Consider the following 20025-nt stretch of genomic DNA (forward strand, 5'->3'; position numbering starts at 1 on the left):
GATTGTCGAATAGAAGCCGCAGCTGCCGCTGTAGCTCTCAAACAACTAGGCAACGCTCTAGCTACCGGATCTAATGTTGATGAAAAATACGCACAAGGGCGTTGTTTATCACCAAATCTCTGTGTCAGAACACTCAACGCGCAACCTTCTCTCTCATGAACATAGAGCGTGAATGGCTTACTGTAATCGGGTGTACCCAATACAGGAGCTGAACATAGTGCATTTCGTAACTCAGAAAAACTCTCCTGACATTCAGCAGACCATGGCACCGGACTCGGAACATTTTTCCCAGTCAAAGCTACCAATGGTTTTGCCAAAAGAGAAAAATTTGGGATCCACTGCCTACAGTACGAGGTAATACCTAAAAAGACACGTACTTCTCTCTGTGTGCGGGGAACACTCATCTGCGTAATTGCTTTTATTTTCTCTGGGGTCAACTTCCTTCCCTCCTTTGACAAGAGATGACCTAGGTAGGTCACTTCTTGGCAGCAGTATTGCATTTTCGAAGGTGACACCTTATGATTCAAATTAGACAAATGATGCAATATCGAAATTGTAGCTGCTTTGCAAGTTTCCTTGTCATCGGCAGCCACCAGAAGGTCATCTACATACTGCACTAGGGCAGAACCAGGAGGAAGTACAAAGGAATCTAACTGGCTTTTTAATGCCTGACTGTAAATGGATGGACTTTCACAATAGCCTTGTGGAGCACGTTTAAACCTGAAGCTTCGACCTCCTAGAGAGAAGCCGAAAATATCTCTGCTTTCCTCGGCTATCGGAATGCTGAAAAAGGCATTCTTCAAGTCGATAACTGAAAACCATGCAGCTGTGGCAGGAATCAACGTTAACAATGCAGTAATGTCTGGAACCACAGGAAACTGCGGAACCTATACACTGGAGGCTTTGAAGGATCAGTACGTTTCAAAATTGGTAATACAGGACTGTTACAGACATTTCCTCTAGTTTCCTCAACCACACCTTTCTTAATCAAATCTTGCACAATCAATAAAAGTGCAAGTTCACCTTCACTAGAAATTTTGTATTGAGGAATTCGTGGAAATTTGACATTTGCTTTCAAAGTGACTACATATGGTGGTATTTCCAAAAGGCCTACATCATTAGGACCAGTCGCCCAAAGAGTATCAGGGAGTGAACGCAGCTCTGGCGGGAGTGCATCCATTGACAAGTACATCGGAGAGGTGATTCTTTTACCCAACGTAAGCTGTACTCCTTCCGGAGAACAGTACAATGTCGCATATAGGCGTTTTAACAAGTCTAAACCAAGCAGATTTTCATTATAACCTGTCGTCAAAATCAAAGGTGCTTTCAATTGACGGGGTCCAACAGAAATAGACAAAGGACCAGATACGGGATTGTAAACAGGGGCGCCTGAAAAACCTACTGAAACATTTGTTAAGCCGGACAAAGGTGCGCCAGGGAGTTTCGCATGAATGATACAACTTTTTGCGGCACCAGTATCCAACAGAAACGGTTCGACTACACCTGATGTTGCTACTGCGACATAAGGCCCACTCTGATCCACTGGAACTGATACTACTCCCTCTCTCTGTCCATGGCTGTCCTAGTATTCAGTTTGCTGAAATCCCTCATCATTTTCACAATAGTCTTCAACATGATACTGTTGAGATCTATTCTGTTGAGCAGACTGTCCATTTCGCTGATCAAAGTGATTAGAAGGGCGATCATTTGTTTGTGGAGGCATAGCACCTCGTCCTCGACCTCTAGAATTTTGCACAAAACCACCACAACCTCTCTGAGCTGCTGCAGCGTTATTCTGTGCTAAGATTGGACAGTCATTCTTATAATGACCCTCTTTCTTACAGTAGGCACACTGGTTCCACTGATATTGCGGCCTCGGTGAACTATAATCTGTCCTTTGATATGACCCTTGCTGTGCATTATCCTGATTCATGCGAGGCGGATATGCCTGTTGCAAAAGAACTTTAGTCTTTAAATCTTTCGTTTTCTTATCTGATTTCTCTTTCTCCTCTTTATCCCTATTTTCATAATACTGTGCAGTTGCAAGTATTTGCGCAGTTGTAGAGACAGCCCACGCACTCTCGGAATCTTTTAATTTATTGCAGAGCTCTGGTAGCAGATTGTGTACAAATTTATCGACAAACAATCTCTGTCCTCCTTCTGTGCTCATATCCTGACCACTGTGATCTACAAAAGTCTCTTCGAACCTCGTGAAAAAGTCGGAGACACTTTCGTCTTTCTTCTGCCTGCATGCGGACAACTTGTCCCAATTAACGCGCAATGCTGGCATCAGAGTCTTCATTAAGTCAATTATTCTACCTGGAAGATTAGCAATTAGAGGTTCGGGTTTGGAACCACCTATTTGTTGACCATCTGCCGCAATGATAGCTGCCCAATCACCACCTAGGGCAACTGGATGATTCTCTTTACGAATTTTAGCCCAAATTGGTTGCGGAACTACATTCCCAAATAACATGTCAATGTCCGCTAGATTCATTACGCAAGCCTCAACTGTCTGCGCTAACTCCTTATAGTATCCGGCAGGATTTTTACGCGGATCTGGCAAGGCCTGTTTCACTGCTAACACTTCGGCTCGCTTCCACGGAATGTGTATCCACACTCTCAGGAATTGCGCCGGAGCGGCAACAACACCATTTAGTGCGTCAGCTTGCACAGCTTCACGCCAAATTGGTGGAACCTCCCTCATTGGATATTGGCGATTCTGCTTCGTACTACTCTTCTCTAACTCCCTTGGTGAACGGAGTGATGGATCATTCCTATAACTTAAAATTAGTTCCATCGCTTCCTTTATATTCTGACCAACTATCATACCAGCAGCAAACTCTTTTTGAACACTAATTAATTCTTCTAAATTTGAGTCAGAGTCATCTTCTTCTAATTCCTCACGTAAAAGAGAGCACATCTCGTCGAACACATATCGTTGTGTTGGTTCATTCCACTGCATAAATGTATCTAATACATCTCTAGTACTATATCTCCTACTCTTCGAAATCCATCTGAGAGCCGTGGAATCTAAGATTCCCCGTTCCTCAGTACTTGGGAGCTGACTACGTCTCTGTACAGAGTCAGAAGTAGGAGTCTTAATTAAAGTTTTATAGAAGGGAGACAGAATGTTAGAGACAGAATCAGTGATTCTTCGACGAACAGAAAGCGGAGTCATAATACTAGCAGATGTAGAAAACACAGTAGCAGTTGGAACAGATAGGACAGGAACAGTAGGAGTATCAGGTAAGGTAGCTTGTGAAACAGTAGGTGTAAGTGATACAGGTATAGGCAAAGAAGCCGGCAACCCAGGAAGAGGGGGTACCGAAGGAACATTCACATTGACCACAGGAGGTACAGGAACTTGATTCAGGGGAGCAGGAGCAGGAATACCAGGTTGTCCAGCAACCGGCAATTGAACATTCGGTACAGGCGGAGCCGTAGCACCCTGTGCATACGGTGGGGGTGACCGTAACAAGTAAGACAACAGAGGATCATTTTCGGGGTCCTCTACTATCTTAGTTGTACTCGATGGCAAGGCAGGGTAGCACTTGTCTATTGCTAAATTACGCTCTCTAGTAGCCACCTCTATTGCCTTCTCAGACTCGTTGACTTGCAGCTGCTTAGCAGCCTGTTCTAAAGTCAACTCTTGCTCTTTCTGTTCTTTCTTCAACCTTTTAATTTCTCTCTGTTTAGATTCTTTTCGCCAGTAACGGAAAGAATCAAACATTGCCGGCCGGGCTTTCTTCTTAAACAATTTCACTTCTAATTTGTCCAGGACTTCGGGTTCAAAACTACCATGCAGTGGCCAACTAAGGACACCGTCTTTTTCCGTATATCGGACCCACACCTCATTATAAGATATAGGACCTACACCGTGTTTACAATAAAGATCATATAGAGGAGTTCCAATCGGAGGAACCAGACATGAGTCCTCCAACCGGGAATCACTGTTGCAACCAAAACACGACAACATACAATTTTTCCGACTTACCATTTTGTAATCTGGAACACAGAACGAACAAACACAAACAAAAATGTGCACTCGAACCAAGAACTTAGGCCTACCAAAAGCGAACAAATGTATCGATACCCAAACTAAACCAATAGATTATCGTAACCAGAACAACCAGTGATAATCTTACGAAACCAAACCAAGAACTAAAAGGATTTTAACAACCCTCACGAAGCAACCAACTAGCAACCACTTAATACTTAACTGAGGCACTGAAGACGTCACCAAGGAGAAACCCGTCACGTCTCGCCGTACTAAGGACTGCACCTCGGGTCCAAGACAGGGCGACGGTCAAGGCAACGGACCACTGCAGCCGTCCTGAACGGGAACCCTCGTGGAAGAGAACGTCGGGCCACTTTTGCGATATGCCGGGATCGATGAAGTGGGGCGCCTCCCTCAGGAATCTTCACACGAAGCTTCTCGAACTCTTCAGGCTTTTGGACCGGTACCGAATGACGTCGCCCCACGTTGGGCGCCAATTGGAGTTCTGGACTTTTTGGTTCCGTCCAGAGGTGTCAGGGATAACACCCGAAGACCCCGGAGTTCTACCTGTCTCGGTGCACAAATAAACAGAAACACGGGCTTCTCGATGGTGGCGTCAAAGACCAAAGGTTTATTACTGCAGGGACACAGAAGTCACAGAAACTACACACGGGCAGTATCTAGGAGCCTGTTCGATTTGTACAAGAAGGGTTGCTCCTTATATACTAAATATTGGCCTTCAGGCAAATTCTTCACAATGTTAATACATTCCCAAACCTTTGTGTCCTAAACAATAAATATTTGGCGTTGCACAGGAATCGTCGATAATATCTGATGTCAAACATTACGAAGAGGGGTTCCCACTATTCCATCACAATCCCATGTCAACATTTCATTCAAGAGCCGGACCGCCTCATCGTAAATTTCGTTACCTCCCCCTAATAAAGGCCCAGAAGGAAAGGAGCAGAGCCAGGTGCAGAAGTTAGAAAAGCAGGATAAGAGATGTTTGTGGGTCGTAAATGGGCAAGGCTACCAGCTTCGGCCGCCTAATCATGATCAGGCCAACGAACACGAGAACCAGTATAGCAGGACTGGCCTCAGGCAGAGGAGGCAGCCTTTGTCGAGTCATGCAGCCACGCCATGTTCTGTTCTAAGGTGCACGTGTCACTAGAGAGGTGAATCGCCGGCTAAGCCTACGTGTCCTTAATCGAAATGAAGTAATCAGAGGTCATTGCGTGTCCATTGTCTATGTGAGGGCAAGAAACACAAAATGGCTGCCATGATCTAAGATGGATGCCACGGGTAGATCGGAAATGTGTTTGTAACAGGAGTACTCTTGCTCGTAGCATAGCGAAAACACCAGGATATGCTAAATGGATCATTTGCGGTTCACTGATACCAAAATTATGTATTTACGACAATGTTGAAAACACGGGTTCAAATCGTCACGGAACCTCATAATGGCCCCCTTCACATGGCCTCCTGGTGAAGAACTGAAATAACACTGTGGCACAAAATGTGAACTGGAAACATCTTCATAGAGTGGGTTTCCAGTTCGTGTTTCGAGGCACTGCAATGCGGATATCCATTATAGGGTACAAATTGTCCCCAGGACATTGATGGCAGGCTTAGCAGCTTTCGTTTTAGTTTTTTAGTGGAAGGATTGGGAGCAGGGAGAAGTGCCTCAGGTTGTACTTGGCACTAAGCCTCCTTATTGGAGGACCTGCCACTTCCTCACACACAGTGATATGCTCTAAGACGTTGAGAGGTTTGTGATAGGACTACTGCAATAGAACATCCTAAAATGGGTCCAATGTAACTATATCAAGATGAAAGGGTACACCTGTCAATATTCTCCCAAGATACAGCGTCACTAAAATATGGGTAATATTAATTTGGACACATAGGTATTTATCCAGCAGGTCAAAAGACGAATAACCTCTGGACATTCCAAAAAGCAGATTTCCTAGCACAACTCACTCCTGTCATGGGCTGTCTGTAGAATGTTTTTTAAACGTTTCCTGACTCTATAGTTCAAAAAGATTAAATACGCTCCACGACCCATTTCTACAAACGGGACTGAAACAACTGAACAGTTCTTGACAAGTTCTTCTACACCTTTCATCAGATTCAGTTTCCTAGCTGGTATGAGAGGTTAAAAGCAAAACTTTCTTAGAGACTTTCAGTTGCTGGTGTAGCAGGACTATCAACAACAACCCATGGGAGGTGTAATGATGTCACTTATGATCAAGGATTGGATATCTTGGCTAGGAAGTGGGTAAATGTGAAAAACCAATACACTAGGCAACAACAACACAAGCGGGACATGGTACATCCCTATGTCAGACCACTAGTGCATGAAGCCCTTACATCCCTTGGGGTCTTGATTGACTGTACCTGGTTTCAATCTACCATGTTGATACAGTTCCAGGGCCAGATCAGACATAACCCCTTCAGATCATTCCAGCAACCATTCCACACCTGGGGCTGCAGGAGGAACCTGTTGGAGTCAGAACAAATCTCAGGAAATTAGCCACTACTTTAAAATTGCAAGGCTCAGCAACAGCTTCTATACACCACGTTACTATATAATGTCATGAGGGAAAGCTTCCACACTGACACTATTTATGTGTGAACAAGTAGCAAGGTAGCCTGCAGTCTTCCCAATGGTCATTGTGCCATGCATAAGTATGCCAAACACAGAAGGCAACTGCTTCCAAGTGTCCTGTCTTTCCAATATCATTTGTGAGGATGTCTGTGGAAGGAGAATTATTTCAAAATGATTTGCAGGTACAATGTGGTGACAGTCAGGAGGCCAGATACATCTTACAGTGGTAGGAAAGGCATGAGGAAAAATGTGATAGGCTAATTTTTCTATATTGTTTACAGTATTTCCTACTCATGAAAATCATTATCTTCCTTCACACATAGTACAAATTGAACTATCTTACCTAAGCTGAATTTTATCAGCAAGAAGCATATGTACATATCGCTCCAGGGAATGTTCATTTAAAGCACATCGCAACCAGGCTCGCCCTCTCCCAATATCTGTTGTGATCGCCTTGAGAGAACAGAATCGCTGTAATTCATGTTTATTCAGGATTTCTTTCACATAGCACCAGAATACAGGGTCTGTAAAGAGAAACATAATGAACAGCCATCCGTTGCCCTTATTCTCACCTCACTTGATGGGTTATGTTACCATTATACTGCAATGCTTAGATTCCGAGTTCTGGAATTAACACTACTACATTACCCACTCTCAAATTGTTTAAAATGTTTTTTTTAAATCATCTAATGACTGAAAAAATCATAAAAAGACATGTGTATAGTAATCAATTACACTGTGTTGGTATTTCTAAACGTTATCAGATAATGGTGCGTCCCTTTTTTATTTCGCACTAATCATTTTAAACCAGGCCTCATGAGAGACATAACACCTTCTACTAAATAGGATAAGCATCAACTAATCATTACATGTCTGATCAGAAAGATTTTTAAGGGTGATTGATGGTTTGCTCAAAAAATAAAACATATACTTTTTGTGTTCCCTGATACTTCTTGTCCAATGCTCCACTGAATTATGGATGGATGTGACTACAACAAGAAGTGCCTCGAGACACCGCTACTTAAACTCAGTATCATGAAAGAGGTCCCTGCCCAACAGAGGAGGACAGATGGTGGGACCTGAATAATTGCAAGATGCGGTAGACACATTTTGCTAATCTGCACCCCAACACTTCTTACCCATAGAATGTTGTGATACTCTCCTTACAAACCGATTAAGGAAGGGAAATGATCCAGTGCTGGAATCTGGCAAAGCCTGAATGTTCATGCATTGAGTAGATTTGTTATTGGGTATCTTTGCATCTGTCTGGGTCTTTCTGGAGTTTGAGAAGTATGTGCATTTTGTAATCATCTTCAATGTGTGCAAACTGTAGCATTAATATCCTGGTTACAGTTGACTGCCAACTCGTCTCTCACACATGTGAACTGTATACTGGTGGTACAACTACGGGACAATACTGAGTTCTAATTGTCAATGAATTGATGCTTGTGACCCATTTGCCCCTGTGTGTTTTCTTTTCTTATGGAAACTAAATAACATTTGAAAATACACAGCTTGGTATTAGCAAAGCGAGTCATTGATGTGTATGCCACCAACCACCTAAGGGTCTTTTCAAAAAGCCAATTAATTGAAGAAACAATTATGTATTTATTTATGTAATACTCAGTGATGCCAGGAATCTATGCTTACATTATCACAAAGTAAAAGATGACTATCACGTCCCTTCTCCATCTTGTATATATGTACCAGCAATACAGCTTCCTACATCACAGAATCACCTTTTCTGTTTCTAACAATCAGTAGCACCGGTAGGATGCCGCTGGCCCTCATGCAAGTGAAGAAAATGTGACACACACTTTGCTAAGGATGGGTTGTAAAAGACAGATACTGTGGAAGTGTGTTGGGCTCGTCACAGCCATGGCTCACAGTGTCAATGTACGTACAGCACTAATCACAACTGTCCCAACGCCTTTACTCATATTTGGTGTACTTATCTTAGGAACTTACCGTCACAGGATGGATTCCTGGCAATCTTCATGGAGATTTCAGCCATAGTGATATTACTGAACTTCCTTTACAGAATACAACAGGTTCATTGCCATTCCAACATGGCTAACCTTTGCATCTGGGTTATTCATAATGCATTCCTTTCTTATTTGCATTTTAGCAAGTCCTGCTCGTTTCCGCTGTCCCTCTCTAGTCACCCTTACCGTCTGGATTCTACTGTGTTCTGTATCCGGCTGCTTGAAGATTCTCCATATCAATATTTCTAACCAGAGCTTTCCTTCCTAAAGCTTCACCTTATGCCATCTCATCGGGATTTTATACTGCAAGATGACATAAGGTCTGCACTGTTTTTCTGGTCCTATTTGTATATGACAAAGGCGAGCCTAACAGAAGGAAACAGCCATATTTGTCTTTATACCAAGAAATGCAAGACCAACGTCTCATTAGACCTGCACTTGCCAGGTTGAAAGTCTCACCAGCGGCAAGTGCTACAGTGCAAACTCTGAAAGCCTGAACTGCTCAAGTTTACATTCTCATCACAAAAAATGGCGCTTTAGCTAGAAGAGTCAGGCTCGGATAGGTTTTTCTTGGAACAGCCCCCCTCAACTGGCTCAAACTAAAACTAAATATGATGACAATCCACTGAAGCTTACAGACTTGTTGGATAACTGCTTATTTTGAACCATGTCTTACAGTTTAATTTGATACATCAATTTGCCACTAACCATTCCAAAGCTCAATTCATCATTAGCCATTTGGCCCCAGAAGCGACTTTGGCTTCGACTAAGCCACTCGTCCACAAGTCCACTACTGAATGGCCGTTGAGAATATGTTTTTGGGAAGCACAATGATGTTTGAAGTGAGGTGTCATTGAGTTAGAGCACTTCCCAAACAGGAGGATCAGAGGTAATCAGATTTTAATGAGTATAAAACCTTCTCACATTTGGGAGCTTGGCCTTACGAGCAAGTCAGTCAGAGCAATATATACTAAGGTACTGTGTGCAAAAAAGCATCTAAATAACATTACTGTAAGAAATCAAAAACTGAATGTAATAATGAATACATTTTTGACTCCTCCAATTTTCAGTATCACAATCAATGTGTTCTGTCATTATAACATGAGGTGAAGTTGGCTGCACTCAGCCGGCTTATTTATCTTTTCAGGAAGGTCATAGTAAGTTGGCACAGGAAGTGCACCAAAAGTATGGCAGTTAGATGTCATACAAATCAATCAGCATTTATAGAGTGCAGCACTGTCACCCCTAGGGGTATCTGGGTACTGAAAGTGCTGTGTCTCATTCGAAAAGCCAGGTCTTGAGTTTCTTTCGGAAGACCGCCAGGGAGGGGCTGTTCGAAAGTAAGGGGCAAGTCGGTCCAGGTCTTGGCAGCGATGCAGCAGAAGGAGCAGCCACCACAGTGACGGATGGGGGGGGGAGAATTGTGCGCGGGTGAGAGAGGAGGTGTATTGCAGGCAGATGGAAATTCAGTCAACTGTTGATGTGGGACGGTCCATGATCGTGTAGAGCTTTGTAGGCGTGCATGAGGATCTTGAATTGGCATCTCATCTGGATGGGGAGCCAGTGGAGGTTTCTGAGGTGGTGCATGATGTGGGTCCATTTGGGGAGGTCCAGGTTCAGTCTAGCTGTTGCATTTTGTAGGGTCTAGAGTCTTTTGAGGAGCTGGGTGGCGATGCGGATGTAGAAAGAAATGCCATAGTGGAGGCATCTGGTGACGAAGGCCTGAGTGACGGTCTTTCTGGTGTTGACAGGGATCCACCTGAAGATTCTACAGAGCATGCAATGAGTGTGGAAGCAGGAGGAGGCGACTGCGTTGACTTGTTTCATGGTCAGTTGGCTGTCAAGGATGATGCCAAGACTGCGGGCATAGTCTGTTGTTGGTGTGGGCATAGTTCTCAGTTCTGCGAGCCACCAGCAGTGGTCGCAGGCCGAGGTGTTCTTCCTGAAGATCAGCACTTTCATCTTGTCAGAGTTGAGTTTGAAGGAGTGGTCTCTCATCTTGTTGGCTACGTTGGTCATGACATTGTAGAGGTTTGTTTTGGTGTTGGAGAGGGTCCTCGTGAGCAAGAATAGTACAGTTTTTCTGCGTAGGAGATTATGTTGAGGTCGTGGGATCTGACGATGTCTGCAAGAGGGGGCATGTAGCTGTTGTACAGAGTGGGAATGAGGAATGATTCTTGGTGTCCACCGCATATGATGTCCTTGGGTGCGGATGTGAAGGGAGGCAGTCCATGTGTCCCATAAGGAAAGAGGCAATCCACTTGAGGGTGTTTTGCTGTATGCTGATGTTGTAGAGTCTGTTGATGAGGGTGTGGTGGGAGGCGGTTTTGAACACAGCAGAGAGGTCCAGGAGGATCAGGGCCACTGTCTTACTGCGGTCGAGGAGAGTTCTGATGTTGTCTGTGACAACGATCAGCGTGCTATCAGTGCTGTGGTTGGCATGGCATCCTGATTGTGGGGCGTCGAGTAGGTGGTTTTGTTCCAAGTATTCGCTGAACTGTTGGTTGATGGCTTTCGCAGGTACTTTGGTCCGGGTATGAGAGCAGGGTGATCGGTTGATCATTTTTTAGATTGCTGAGGTAAGTTGATGATTTCTTTAGGAGGGGTCTAACCGCTGCGTGTTTCCATCTGTCTGGAAAGGTTGCTGTGGAGATGGAGGTGCTAAGGATGTTGGTGAGGTCCATGCTGATTGGGTTGGTTCCGAGGTTGAAGAGATGGTGGGGGCAGGAGTCAGTGGGTGCCCCGGAGTGGATGGAAGACATGATGGTTGCAGTGGTCTGGGTGGTGAGCGGAGACCAGGTGGGGATCATCTGCCTGGTGTGTGCTTGGTGGTTGAGATTGTTGGGGTTGGGAATGGTGGGTTGGGGGTCGAAATTGTTGTAGATAGTGGCAATCTTGCTGTGGAAGTAGTCCGAGGGGGTGTCCCAGAGTTCTAGGGAGGGGTGGATGGTGTTCTCTGATGATGTTGGGTTGGAGAACTCCTTGACTATTTTGAAGAATTTCTTTGTGTGGTTGGTCATGGTAGAGATACGGACATTGATAAGTATTTTCTTGGCTTCCTTGATGCGCAGGTGGTGGTTGCTGAGGGCTGCTTTGTGAGCAGCTCTGACGGGAGGGGTTCTTGGTAAGGCGCCATTGTTTCTCAAGTCGGTAGCAGTTGCGCTTGGTGATTCTGAGTTCTGGGGTGTACCAACTGGCATGTTTTGAGGTTTTGTTGGCTTTTGCTGGTTTCAGCCGGGAGACTGTCAGTGTATTTGGTGATCCAGGTGGAGAAGTTCTGGATGGCCTGGTGGAGGTCTGTAGAAGCTTTGGGTTGGGGGGTACTGAGGGTCTGTGTCCACCGAGTCTTGTTCACCTTGCCCCAGAAGCGGTGGAAGGAGCCAGGAGCTCCCCGGCGTTGTAGCGGTGGATGGCAGGAGGGCCGGGGGTCCTGGTGCTGGGTACGGTCCAGGCGCAGATGGACTAGTCTTTGGTGCACATTTGGCGCACCGGTGGAGCAGGGGCCTCCATAAGTAGTCCTGGGAGGTCAGATGAGCTGGCAGGGAGGAGGGAGGGCAGGGGCCAGAAAACATGCAGGAACCTGTGGGAGCAGGTATGCGACATGAGGGGCTGGACAACAATACTGCAAGGGCACTATAGCCTGAAGAGACTACCAATGGACTTAAAAATGCTCAAAACAAAATAAGTGTTTCAACCAGATAAGGGAAACCCAAGGACACCTAGGGACCAAGATATGTTTTAAAGCTATAAGGAACAAGGCAAGCCTGTGTAAAGAAGAGTAATACTCTGGTGCACAATAATAATGCCCAGGGAGAATTCGATTAAACATTAGTTTATTTGTATAAAAGTTAAAATTGGTTCTTTAGGGGTGTGTAACCCTACTGGGCGCACAACAACATGTATTGCACAAACACACAGGCAAAAGAATGGGTTTGTGACATCAAGAATAAAGTAAAATCAAAAGTCACCCAATGTTTGATCAAATCCTCCCTAGGCATTATTATTGTGCACCAGAGTATAACTCTTCTTTACACACGCTTAGGGACCCTTGTTCCTTATAGCTTTAATACAGAATGAGGGCAAGGAGCTGGAGTTACCACAATGTAAGCACAACACTAAATGCCAATAACCATGATGAAAACACAAACACAAATACCAGTGGCAAGTGGTGAGGCAGACGCAATTTACACAGGGGTCCGGAGTGCAGATCAGCGGAACCAAACCAGCATCATGAAGGCGTTCTCAGGGCTTAAGGCACTCAAAGCGAGAGAGCTAGTGCAGCAGCAGAGGGGAGCGGCTCACATGACTAGGAGGGCAGCGGATACTCGCTGTGGGCCATGCAGCGGCCTCCATAAGTAGGCCTGGGAGTGGGAGGGGCTGGCAGAGAGGGAGGGGCAAGGAAATCTGCTGCCACATTTGTGCCCAGAGACTTTTTCAGTGTGTAAGCAATCAACATAGTTCTTGGCACTACCTGTTCTTTTTTTGCGTTCCTTAAACATTTGGAACTGTTGTCCATAGCAATGTCTGAGAAGACCATTATAACACAGTGCTGGCTGGAATATGTTATTTTAGTCTGGGGATCTATTCAGTGATATGAGCGAATGAGTGTAAAAGAAGGTACTTTGTGATAATTATTATGCTTCCAAAGAAGATTACTGCAAAAACCACAGTTGATAGACAGAATGCAGAACAATGTCATACATTCACCCCAGTACAGAGATCTGGGCCTAAATCCATCGTTTTTTGCACTCCACACCACCCCCATATGCAAATCAGTCTGACCCTGTGCCTCATGGGAACAGTTCAGCCCGAACTGCCAAGCCATGCTTTCCCTGGACCGGAAACAAGCTTCCGAGGACTGGTTTCTGGCATTTCAGCCGTCTTCAGCCCGGCTTGCTTGAATCCAGTGGTGTAGAGAGCATGGGACTCACGTCTGAGCATACCCATCCTACTCGGGGTGACAAATGCAAAAACCACAGTTGATCGACAGAATGCAGAACAATGTCATACATTCACCCCAGTACAGAGATCTGGGCCTAAATCCATCGGTTTTTTGCACTCCACAGAAGATTACATCACATGCTTATCCCCCTAGGAAAATACAATTAATATCGCATGTCTATGAAGTCTCTTGACACAAGTTAGAGGAATAACCAGGGCGATGACTTAGTAAGCCAGAATGATGTTGTTGTGTTTCTATCTAGGACCCTAATTCGATATTCCCGATGTATGCCCTTATGTGGTTATAACAATCTATATCCTTATAAAGGCATAAGAATCATATCCATATTTAGTAATATTTAGTAATAGCCCATGCAGTCGAAAGCACAGCACGGCTACTCCCATCGACTCCCATCGACTCCTAGAAAGCACAACGAGTTCTCTAAACAAACCAAACCTCCAGCAACCTGGAAATCCCTGTTTGCTTTTGTTTTGATTTCGTCCTAGAACTGCTGTGAAGCACTGTAAGAACTGCCAGTTCTTAGTGACATCTTCATTGACGTCTTATGTTCAACCTTACGTCAAACCCGGCACCTTTCAGGTATAAATATACCAACGTTGCCTTAAGCAAACACACTGTGGTGGTTTTGGAGCCGAGCAGCTATCTACTTGCCCGAGAGCCCAGCTGATGCGAGAGCCCACGGACGCTGCCCCTCCCTTTTGACGCACTGAGAGAGACGCTGTCTTTTCTCCTGCCGAGAAATCCAGCTCCGGTGTTCTCAGCCGCCTTCGCGGGCTGCTGGGATATCGAGTAATGAAAGAGAGATACCAGACCTCCTGCATTCTATTACCCAGGTACGGAGCTGACTAAACCCTTAAAGAGAATTCTTGAGTCAGATTCTTGGCAAAACCAACTTAACTTAAACTGCTACTTACTTCCTCCTTCCCACGTATTAGGCTTAGGTCAGGTACACCGGGGTAGGCGTATTTAGAAGCACCAGTTGAGTACGTTAGTCAATGTAAATATGTATGTATAGATTTTATCCATTTTAAAGTATCTTATGGCTAAGAAACCATATCAATGCTTTTACAGTATTATTTCATAATACTCCTTTTACTGTACGCACTTTACATTACATTAAGTATTGCAATTATGGCAATTCATTTCTCTTGCATGAGAAAGAAGACTGTTCAATAAATTACACCTTTTATTGAAAACGCCCGTCTCTCTTTTCTCTGCACTCTGGTGAAACTAAGTATGCGCTTCTGACTGAGTGAAATAGCTGTCTATTGTTTTCACAAGACTCTAGAGATACACTCTTATTCTGAGGGAGCAAAGTTGTCATGTTATATGGTTGTCAGAAGCTAATCCCTTCTTGTCTATCCAGGAGGTTAAACTCCTCCTCTTTTATTCGAGAACATTTCTAGTGACCTCTGAGCTAGCTGGCAAACCTTAAGTCTAATATAGTCAGTAGAGACCTAGTCGACCTCAGTCTATACTGCTGAGTATATTATTCCAATGCGCAGAGCCTATTGGGAATATAGGAACTACACTACATGGCGCCCAACGTTTGATAAGGCGATAAATCTAACGCAAGACGTTAGAGTAACTCAGTCGTGCTTTTTCACACAGACCCTTTTTCCCGTAAATACTCCAAAAGTTGTCTGGAGTGGGTAAGAGGTTAAAATCCACCGGAACTTAGTAGGAAGAGATTCCTATGTATAGTTTTTGGTATAGTCAACGTTGAAGGATACAGTGTTCCAAAATATTGTGCACCTAATCTTTGTTTCCTTGAAAGTTGATCTGCAACAAAAACCTTTCTGCCAGTAAAATGGGGGAAAGTGAAGACGAGAGGGAGGCAGCTAGAATAGCAGCTCGACTCCTAGAGGATGACACGAGTCTCCTACAGAATGATCCGAATGCTATACTCATTCCGGTCAACATAAGAAAAACTATAACTCTTAAACTTATAGAAAACGGACTGACATCACGAGGTGGTACAGTCATATTCGTGGTAGAGGCCCATGAATATCGGCAGACAGAGGTATTCTATTCATGGATAAACTTTCCAGCAGCACACGCTGTAACACACGAATTCCACTATTGCAAAATAGAGGAACCTCCAGATGAATACACTCCTTTCGAGGAGGTTGAAATCCCATTAAAATACCAAGAGTACCTGCTCTGGTTTAAAGGCGCCCTAAAACATAATAATCACATCATCAGTCTCGGTCCACTAGGTAGACCAGGATCAACGTGGCCGGGTCTAGCCAGCGACACACCACATCCAGACATCGAAAAAATGTCAGACCGGGAACTTTTAGCCCAGCTAAAAGTACTAATTAAAATACATAGACAATTAATCCAATATATAATGCGGACTTCAACAGTCCAACCAGCTATTAACATTCCACAGCTGACCCCTCATCAGGGAAACACAAACAAAATTACACCACAGAACATACAATCATGTCTTGGTAAAACACCCGCAAAACGGGAACAAATTCCATTCTGGCTAGCACAAAAGATAACTCAAATAGAGGCAGTATTTCCAGTATTTCCGGTGCGATCCCCAATGGGGATCGCACCGCATGTGGAGGATTGTGACACTTGGGGCACAGTCTTTGCTTCCATTTACACAAAAACACATGGTGTTCCGTCCATGGCGGTAATACCAGATGTACTAAGACAGATTCAAAATGAATACGGTCCAGAACCTGCTTTAAATCTGGGTATGAAATTACTGAAAGACTTCAAGCAGGTCTCGGCTATATTATTAGCCAACATAAAAGGAGAAGCAGCATCTGTGGCGATCTGCCAGAAATTGAAAGAAACAGATATAGCAGACCAACCAATTGAACTTGCCAGAATCATAGAAAAATCCTATGAAGAACTAGGTAAAGATAGTTTGGGTGGGAAACCGGTAAAACCCCAACTAACTGAAAATCCTGAAAAGATATTTATTAAAAATAATCTAAACACTCCAAAAAAGAGCTGGGATGGAAATAAAAAATCCACTCCCAAAGAAAAAAGATTCCAGTCCAGAGGAAGGTCTCTTCGGCGGAGAGAAAGATCTCCGGACCAAGGACATAAGTCTCCCCAGAGGGAGCCCTCTGAGAAAAGATACAACTTTAGAAATAGGGATAATTTGAAAAAGCCTGATAGATATCAAGATATTGATACACGTCCCTCTCAATCTTTTCAGACTTCCTCGCAGAAATCGGAAAGAAGAGGACGGTCAAAACACAGGGAAGAGCACGTCAAGTCCAAAGACAAGGAACCTGCTCAAAGTAAAAAATTACAATTTCCAAGAAAGAAGGTAGCCAGTATTAAAATAATCAAATATGCCGAGGATACTGAGGACACAGCTGAAAAACGGAGAGTGGGCCCAGACAATGCTAGACAGCGCAGCAGAAGTGACAATAGCTCACAAGATCCTGATGAATCATCTGGAGACAGTGGACACGAATGAATACATTCAGGTGGAAACTGCAGATACCAGAGTTAGCAAACCTCATAAAATATACGAAATAACATTGCGTATAGAGGGAGATAAGACTAGGAAAGTAAGAGGTCTGTTTTGGGATAACCTTTCAAAAGGCTATGACATCCTATTAGCTGAGAAAGACTGGCCACCAGAGTTTGTCAGGGAGTGCCCTCATGGCGAAGAAATGATTATGCCTGCCTTCTCAAATCATATTCCAATTCATAGAAAATACACATATGCAAGAAAATGGGCAGTAGCCCAAGCTCCTGCATTATATAAAAATCATGTAGGATGGGATGAGGACTCCCCTCCTCATAAAATCCAGTTAAAATGTCAACCCACTGCACAAAGGCAGTACCCAATTAAGCAAGAAGCTAAAAAAACAAGTCAGGGAGATCTTAGGTCAACTTGAATACCAAGGGGTGATCAAAACATGCACCTCTCAAATGAACAATCCTTTGTTTCCTGTCTCCAAGCCAGACGATTCATATCGTCTAGTCTTGGACTACAGACACCTTAACCCATGTTGCAAGACATTTGCAGTACAAAACTCACACAGTGCAGCACTAATCAATAACATCATTCGCAAAAAATACAAAACAACATTAGACATCTCTAATGGATTCTTTTGTCAAAACATTGCACCTGAAAGCAGGTATTTAACCGCTTTCTCAATAATGGGGTCACAGAAAAATTTCTGTTGACTCCCACAGGGATTCATGAATAGCCCAGGATTTTTCTCAGCAAGGGTAACAGAGTTACTACAAATATATGATGATGAGGCATTATCTTAGGTTGATGACATCTATCTCACAGATGATGACCTGGATACTCACTTGAAAAGAGTGAACACCATAATACTTGGGTTCGCAGCAGAGGGTTACAAATTCAACTTTAAAAAGTTACAAATTGCCCACCTAACTGTCCTGTTTTTAGGATATGAATTATCATGTGAAGGCAAAATCCTAGCAGACAACTTCTTAGAGAAGTGCGCTGTAATCCAAGCACCAAAAACGCTGAAGAACGTACAATCAATACTAGGTTTCCTGAATTTCGGAAGAACTTACATTCTAAATTATGCAGAGGGTTAAACCTCTCTATGAATTAATAAAACCTGATTTTGAACCAATCAATTGGACTCAGAAACACACAGAACTTTTGAGATCATTGCAAACAGACATGTTAGCTAAAACAAAATTACAAACTCGCAACAACACACGCAACCTTGTAATCCGAGTCATCCCAGGAAGATGCAGATTCACGTACCTGACCTCTAATGAGGGAGAAACAGTACCAATAGCTTACAAATCACATTTGTACACACAAGCTGAAAAAACATCCAGTCTTACAGAAAATATTGTAAATGCGGTTCAAACTGCTGTAGCAAAAGAAAGAGCCCAAGCCCAAGGCAAAAGAATTACTGTTTATACAGCAGAATCAGCCCTTGATGCGTTATTAAGCCCAGTTAATCTAAAAACGGTGGCATTAGATCCAAAATGGATACAGTGGGAAAATTCTCTTGCTGCAGAAGACGTGAAATACTATTTTGACCCGAACATGAAAACACAGAAATATCAAAAACATGAAGAAGAATATCCTCTGCCAATCGAAATTCTGCCTCTCCAACAGTACTCTTGTATAATCTATATGGAAGATTTGCACAACATTTTCAAGGTTTTATTCACCAACAGTGTCCCCTCCTGGGAATCACTGCAAATATCAATCAAGCCGACACGTGTTTCGTCACAACATGTGGCTGTGACTCTTCAGGGCTAGAAGAAAGTAATTGAATAAATAGGATGTCAAAATTACATAAAATCGCGATGTTTGTGGAAAGAAGGATCACCCGTGACGTGGAAACCAACACAGAAGGGATAGGAAAAGGAAAACTTGTATGGTGATTTGCACAACATTACGATGTGGATAATAAATCCTATAATGCAGCGTGCACGATTGTTAAAGGTCGCTGGCGCAGTGGTAAATTCAGACCAAAAATAACAAAAACTGAATCACTGAGAAACTGTTCGGCTCAGCAAGCTAAAATCAGATCTTTAAAGTTGGCGCTTGAAAATGCCGATCGTGAATTCCCGACACTAATAGTGTGCGATTCACATTTCTGCGTCAAATCTTGCAATAATGACTTGCAGAAGTGGGTTCAAAACGATTACAAAGATGACACAGGTGCCACAATCAAGCATAAAACGCTTTGGGAACAAGTAGTTCTTTTACAGAAAGAACTACAAAAGACTCACGTGATACATACACTGAGTCATCAACGTGATGGCGTTCACGTTGTAGGGAATTCATTGGCTAATACAGCGGAAGCAGCTCAACCGGCTTTCGTAGCCACAAAGAAGCGTTCAGAAAAATACATAGACGGGGAAACCATGCTGGCGGTAAAAACGTCTTCAAACGGCGACTGTGCAGCACTACCCGTGAACTATCCACTCAATTATACATACATAATTTATGCAAACTCCGTTCCTTTTGCTCGTATCCCTGGAGTGGGGGATAGAGTAATTCCAAACACGAACAGGAGAATCTTCTTAATAGCGGACGCACACATGGGATTGGGTCTAAGTCACCAAGAGATCAATGAATCTCTGAAAGAATTACAATCAGAATACTGGTGGCCGGGGATGAGCCTGCAACATTACAAATTTGCAAAGAGCTGTCCAAACTGCAACAGAGATCGCAGTAGCGTACCGACCGGAGTATTGCCATGGCCCTTCTTGTAGTTAGCATAAGGCCATCTATACGTAAAATCCAGCGTCCCATTAATTTCCTTTTAAGACTAGATTCACTTAAAAATACAGACACCAGCGCGCGGCTGACGCCAGAACTGTTATAAAAGATTTGCGAGTCTTTATCGGCACATATGCAATTGGCATGCTACATTCTGACCAGGGTCCTGCTTTTAGCTCACGAGCTTATAAGGAGGCCATGACCAGCATTGGCATTGCAGTACTCTTGTCCCTTCCATCCTGAGGGAAATGGGATTGT

General features: G+C 43.8%; 1 protein-coding gene across 1 annotated transcript in view; it reads right to left on the bottom strand.

Moving 5' to 3' along the window:
• The window catches only part of SNX29 (sorting nexin 29), a 1754850-nt gene that overhangs the window by 1580103 nt on the left and 154722 nt on the right, over positions 1–20025 (bottom strand). The window contains exon 5 of the mRNA XM_086941425.1: positions 6952–7132. Coding sequence (XP_086797551.1) covers positions 6952–7132 — 181 coding nt within the window. The remainder of the gene's footprint in view (positions 1–6951; positions 7133–20025) is intronic.

The sequence above is a fragment of the Lissotriton vulgaris genome, chromosome 10 (assembly GCF_964263255.1).
Source record: "Lissotriton vulgaris chromosome 10, aLisVul1.2, whole genome shotgun sequence".
Classification (NCBI taxonomy): Eukaryota; Metazoa; Chordata; class Amphibia; order Caudata; family Salamandridae; genus Lissotriton; species Lissotriton vulgaris.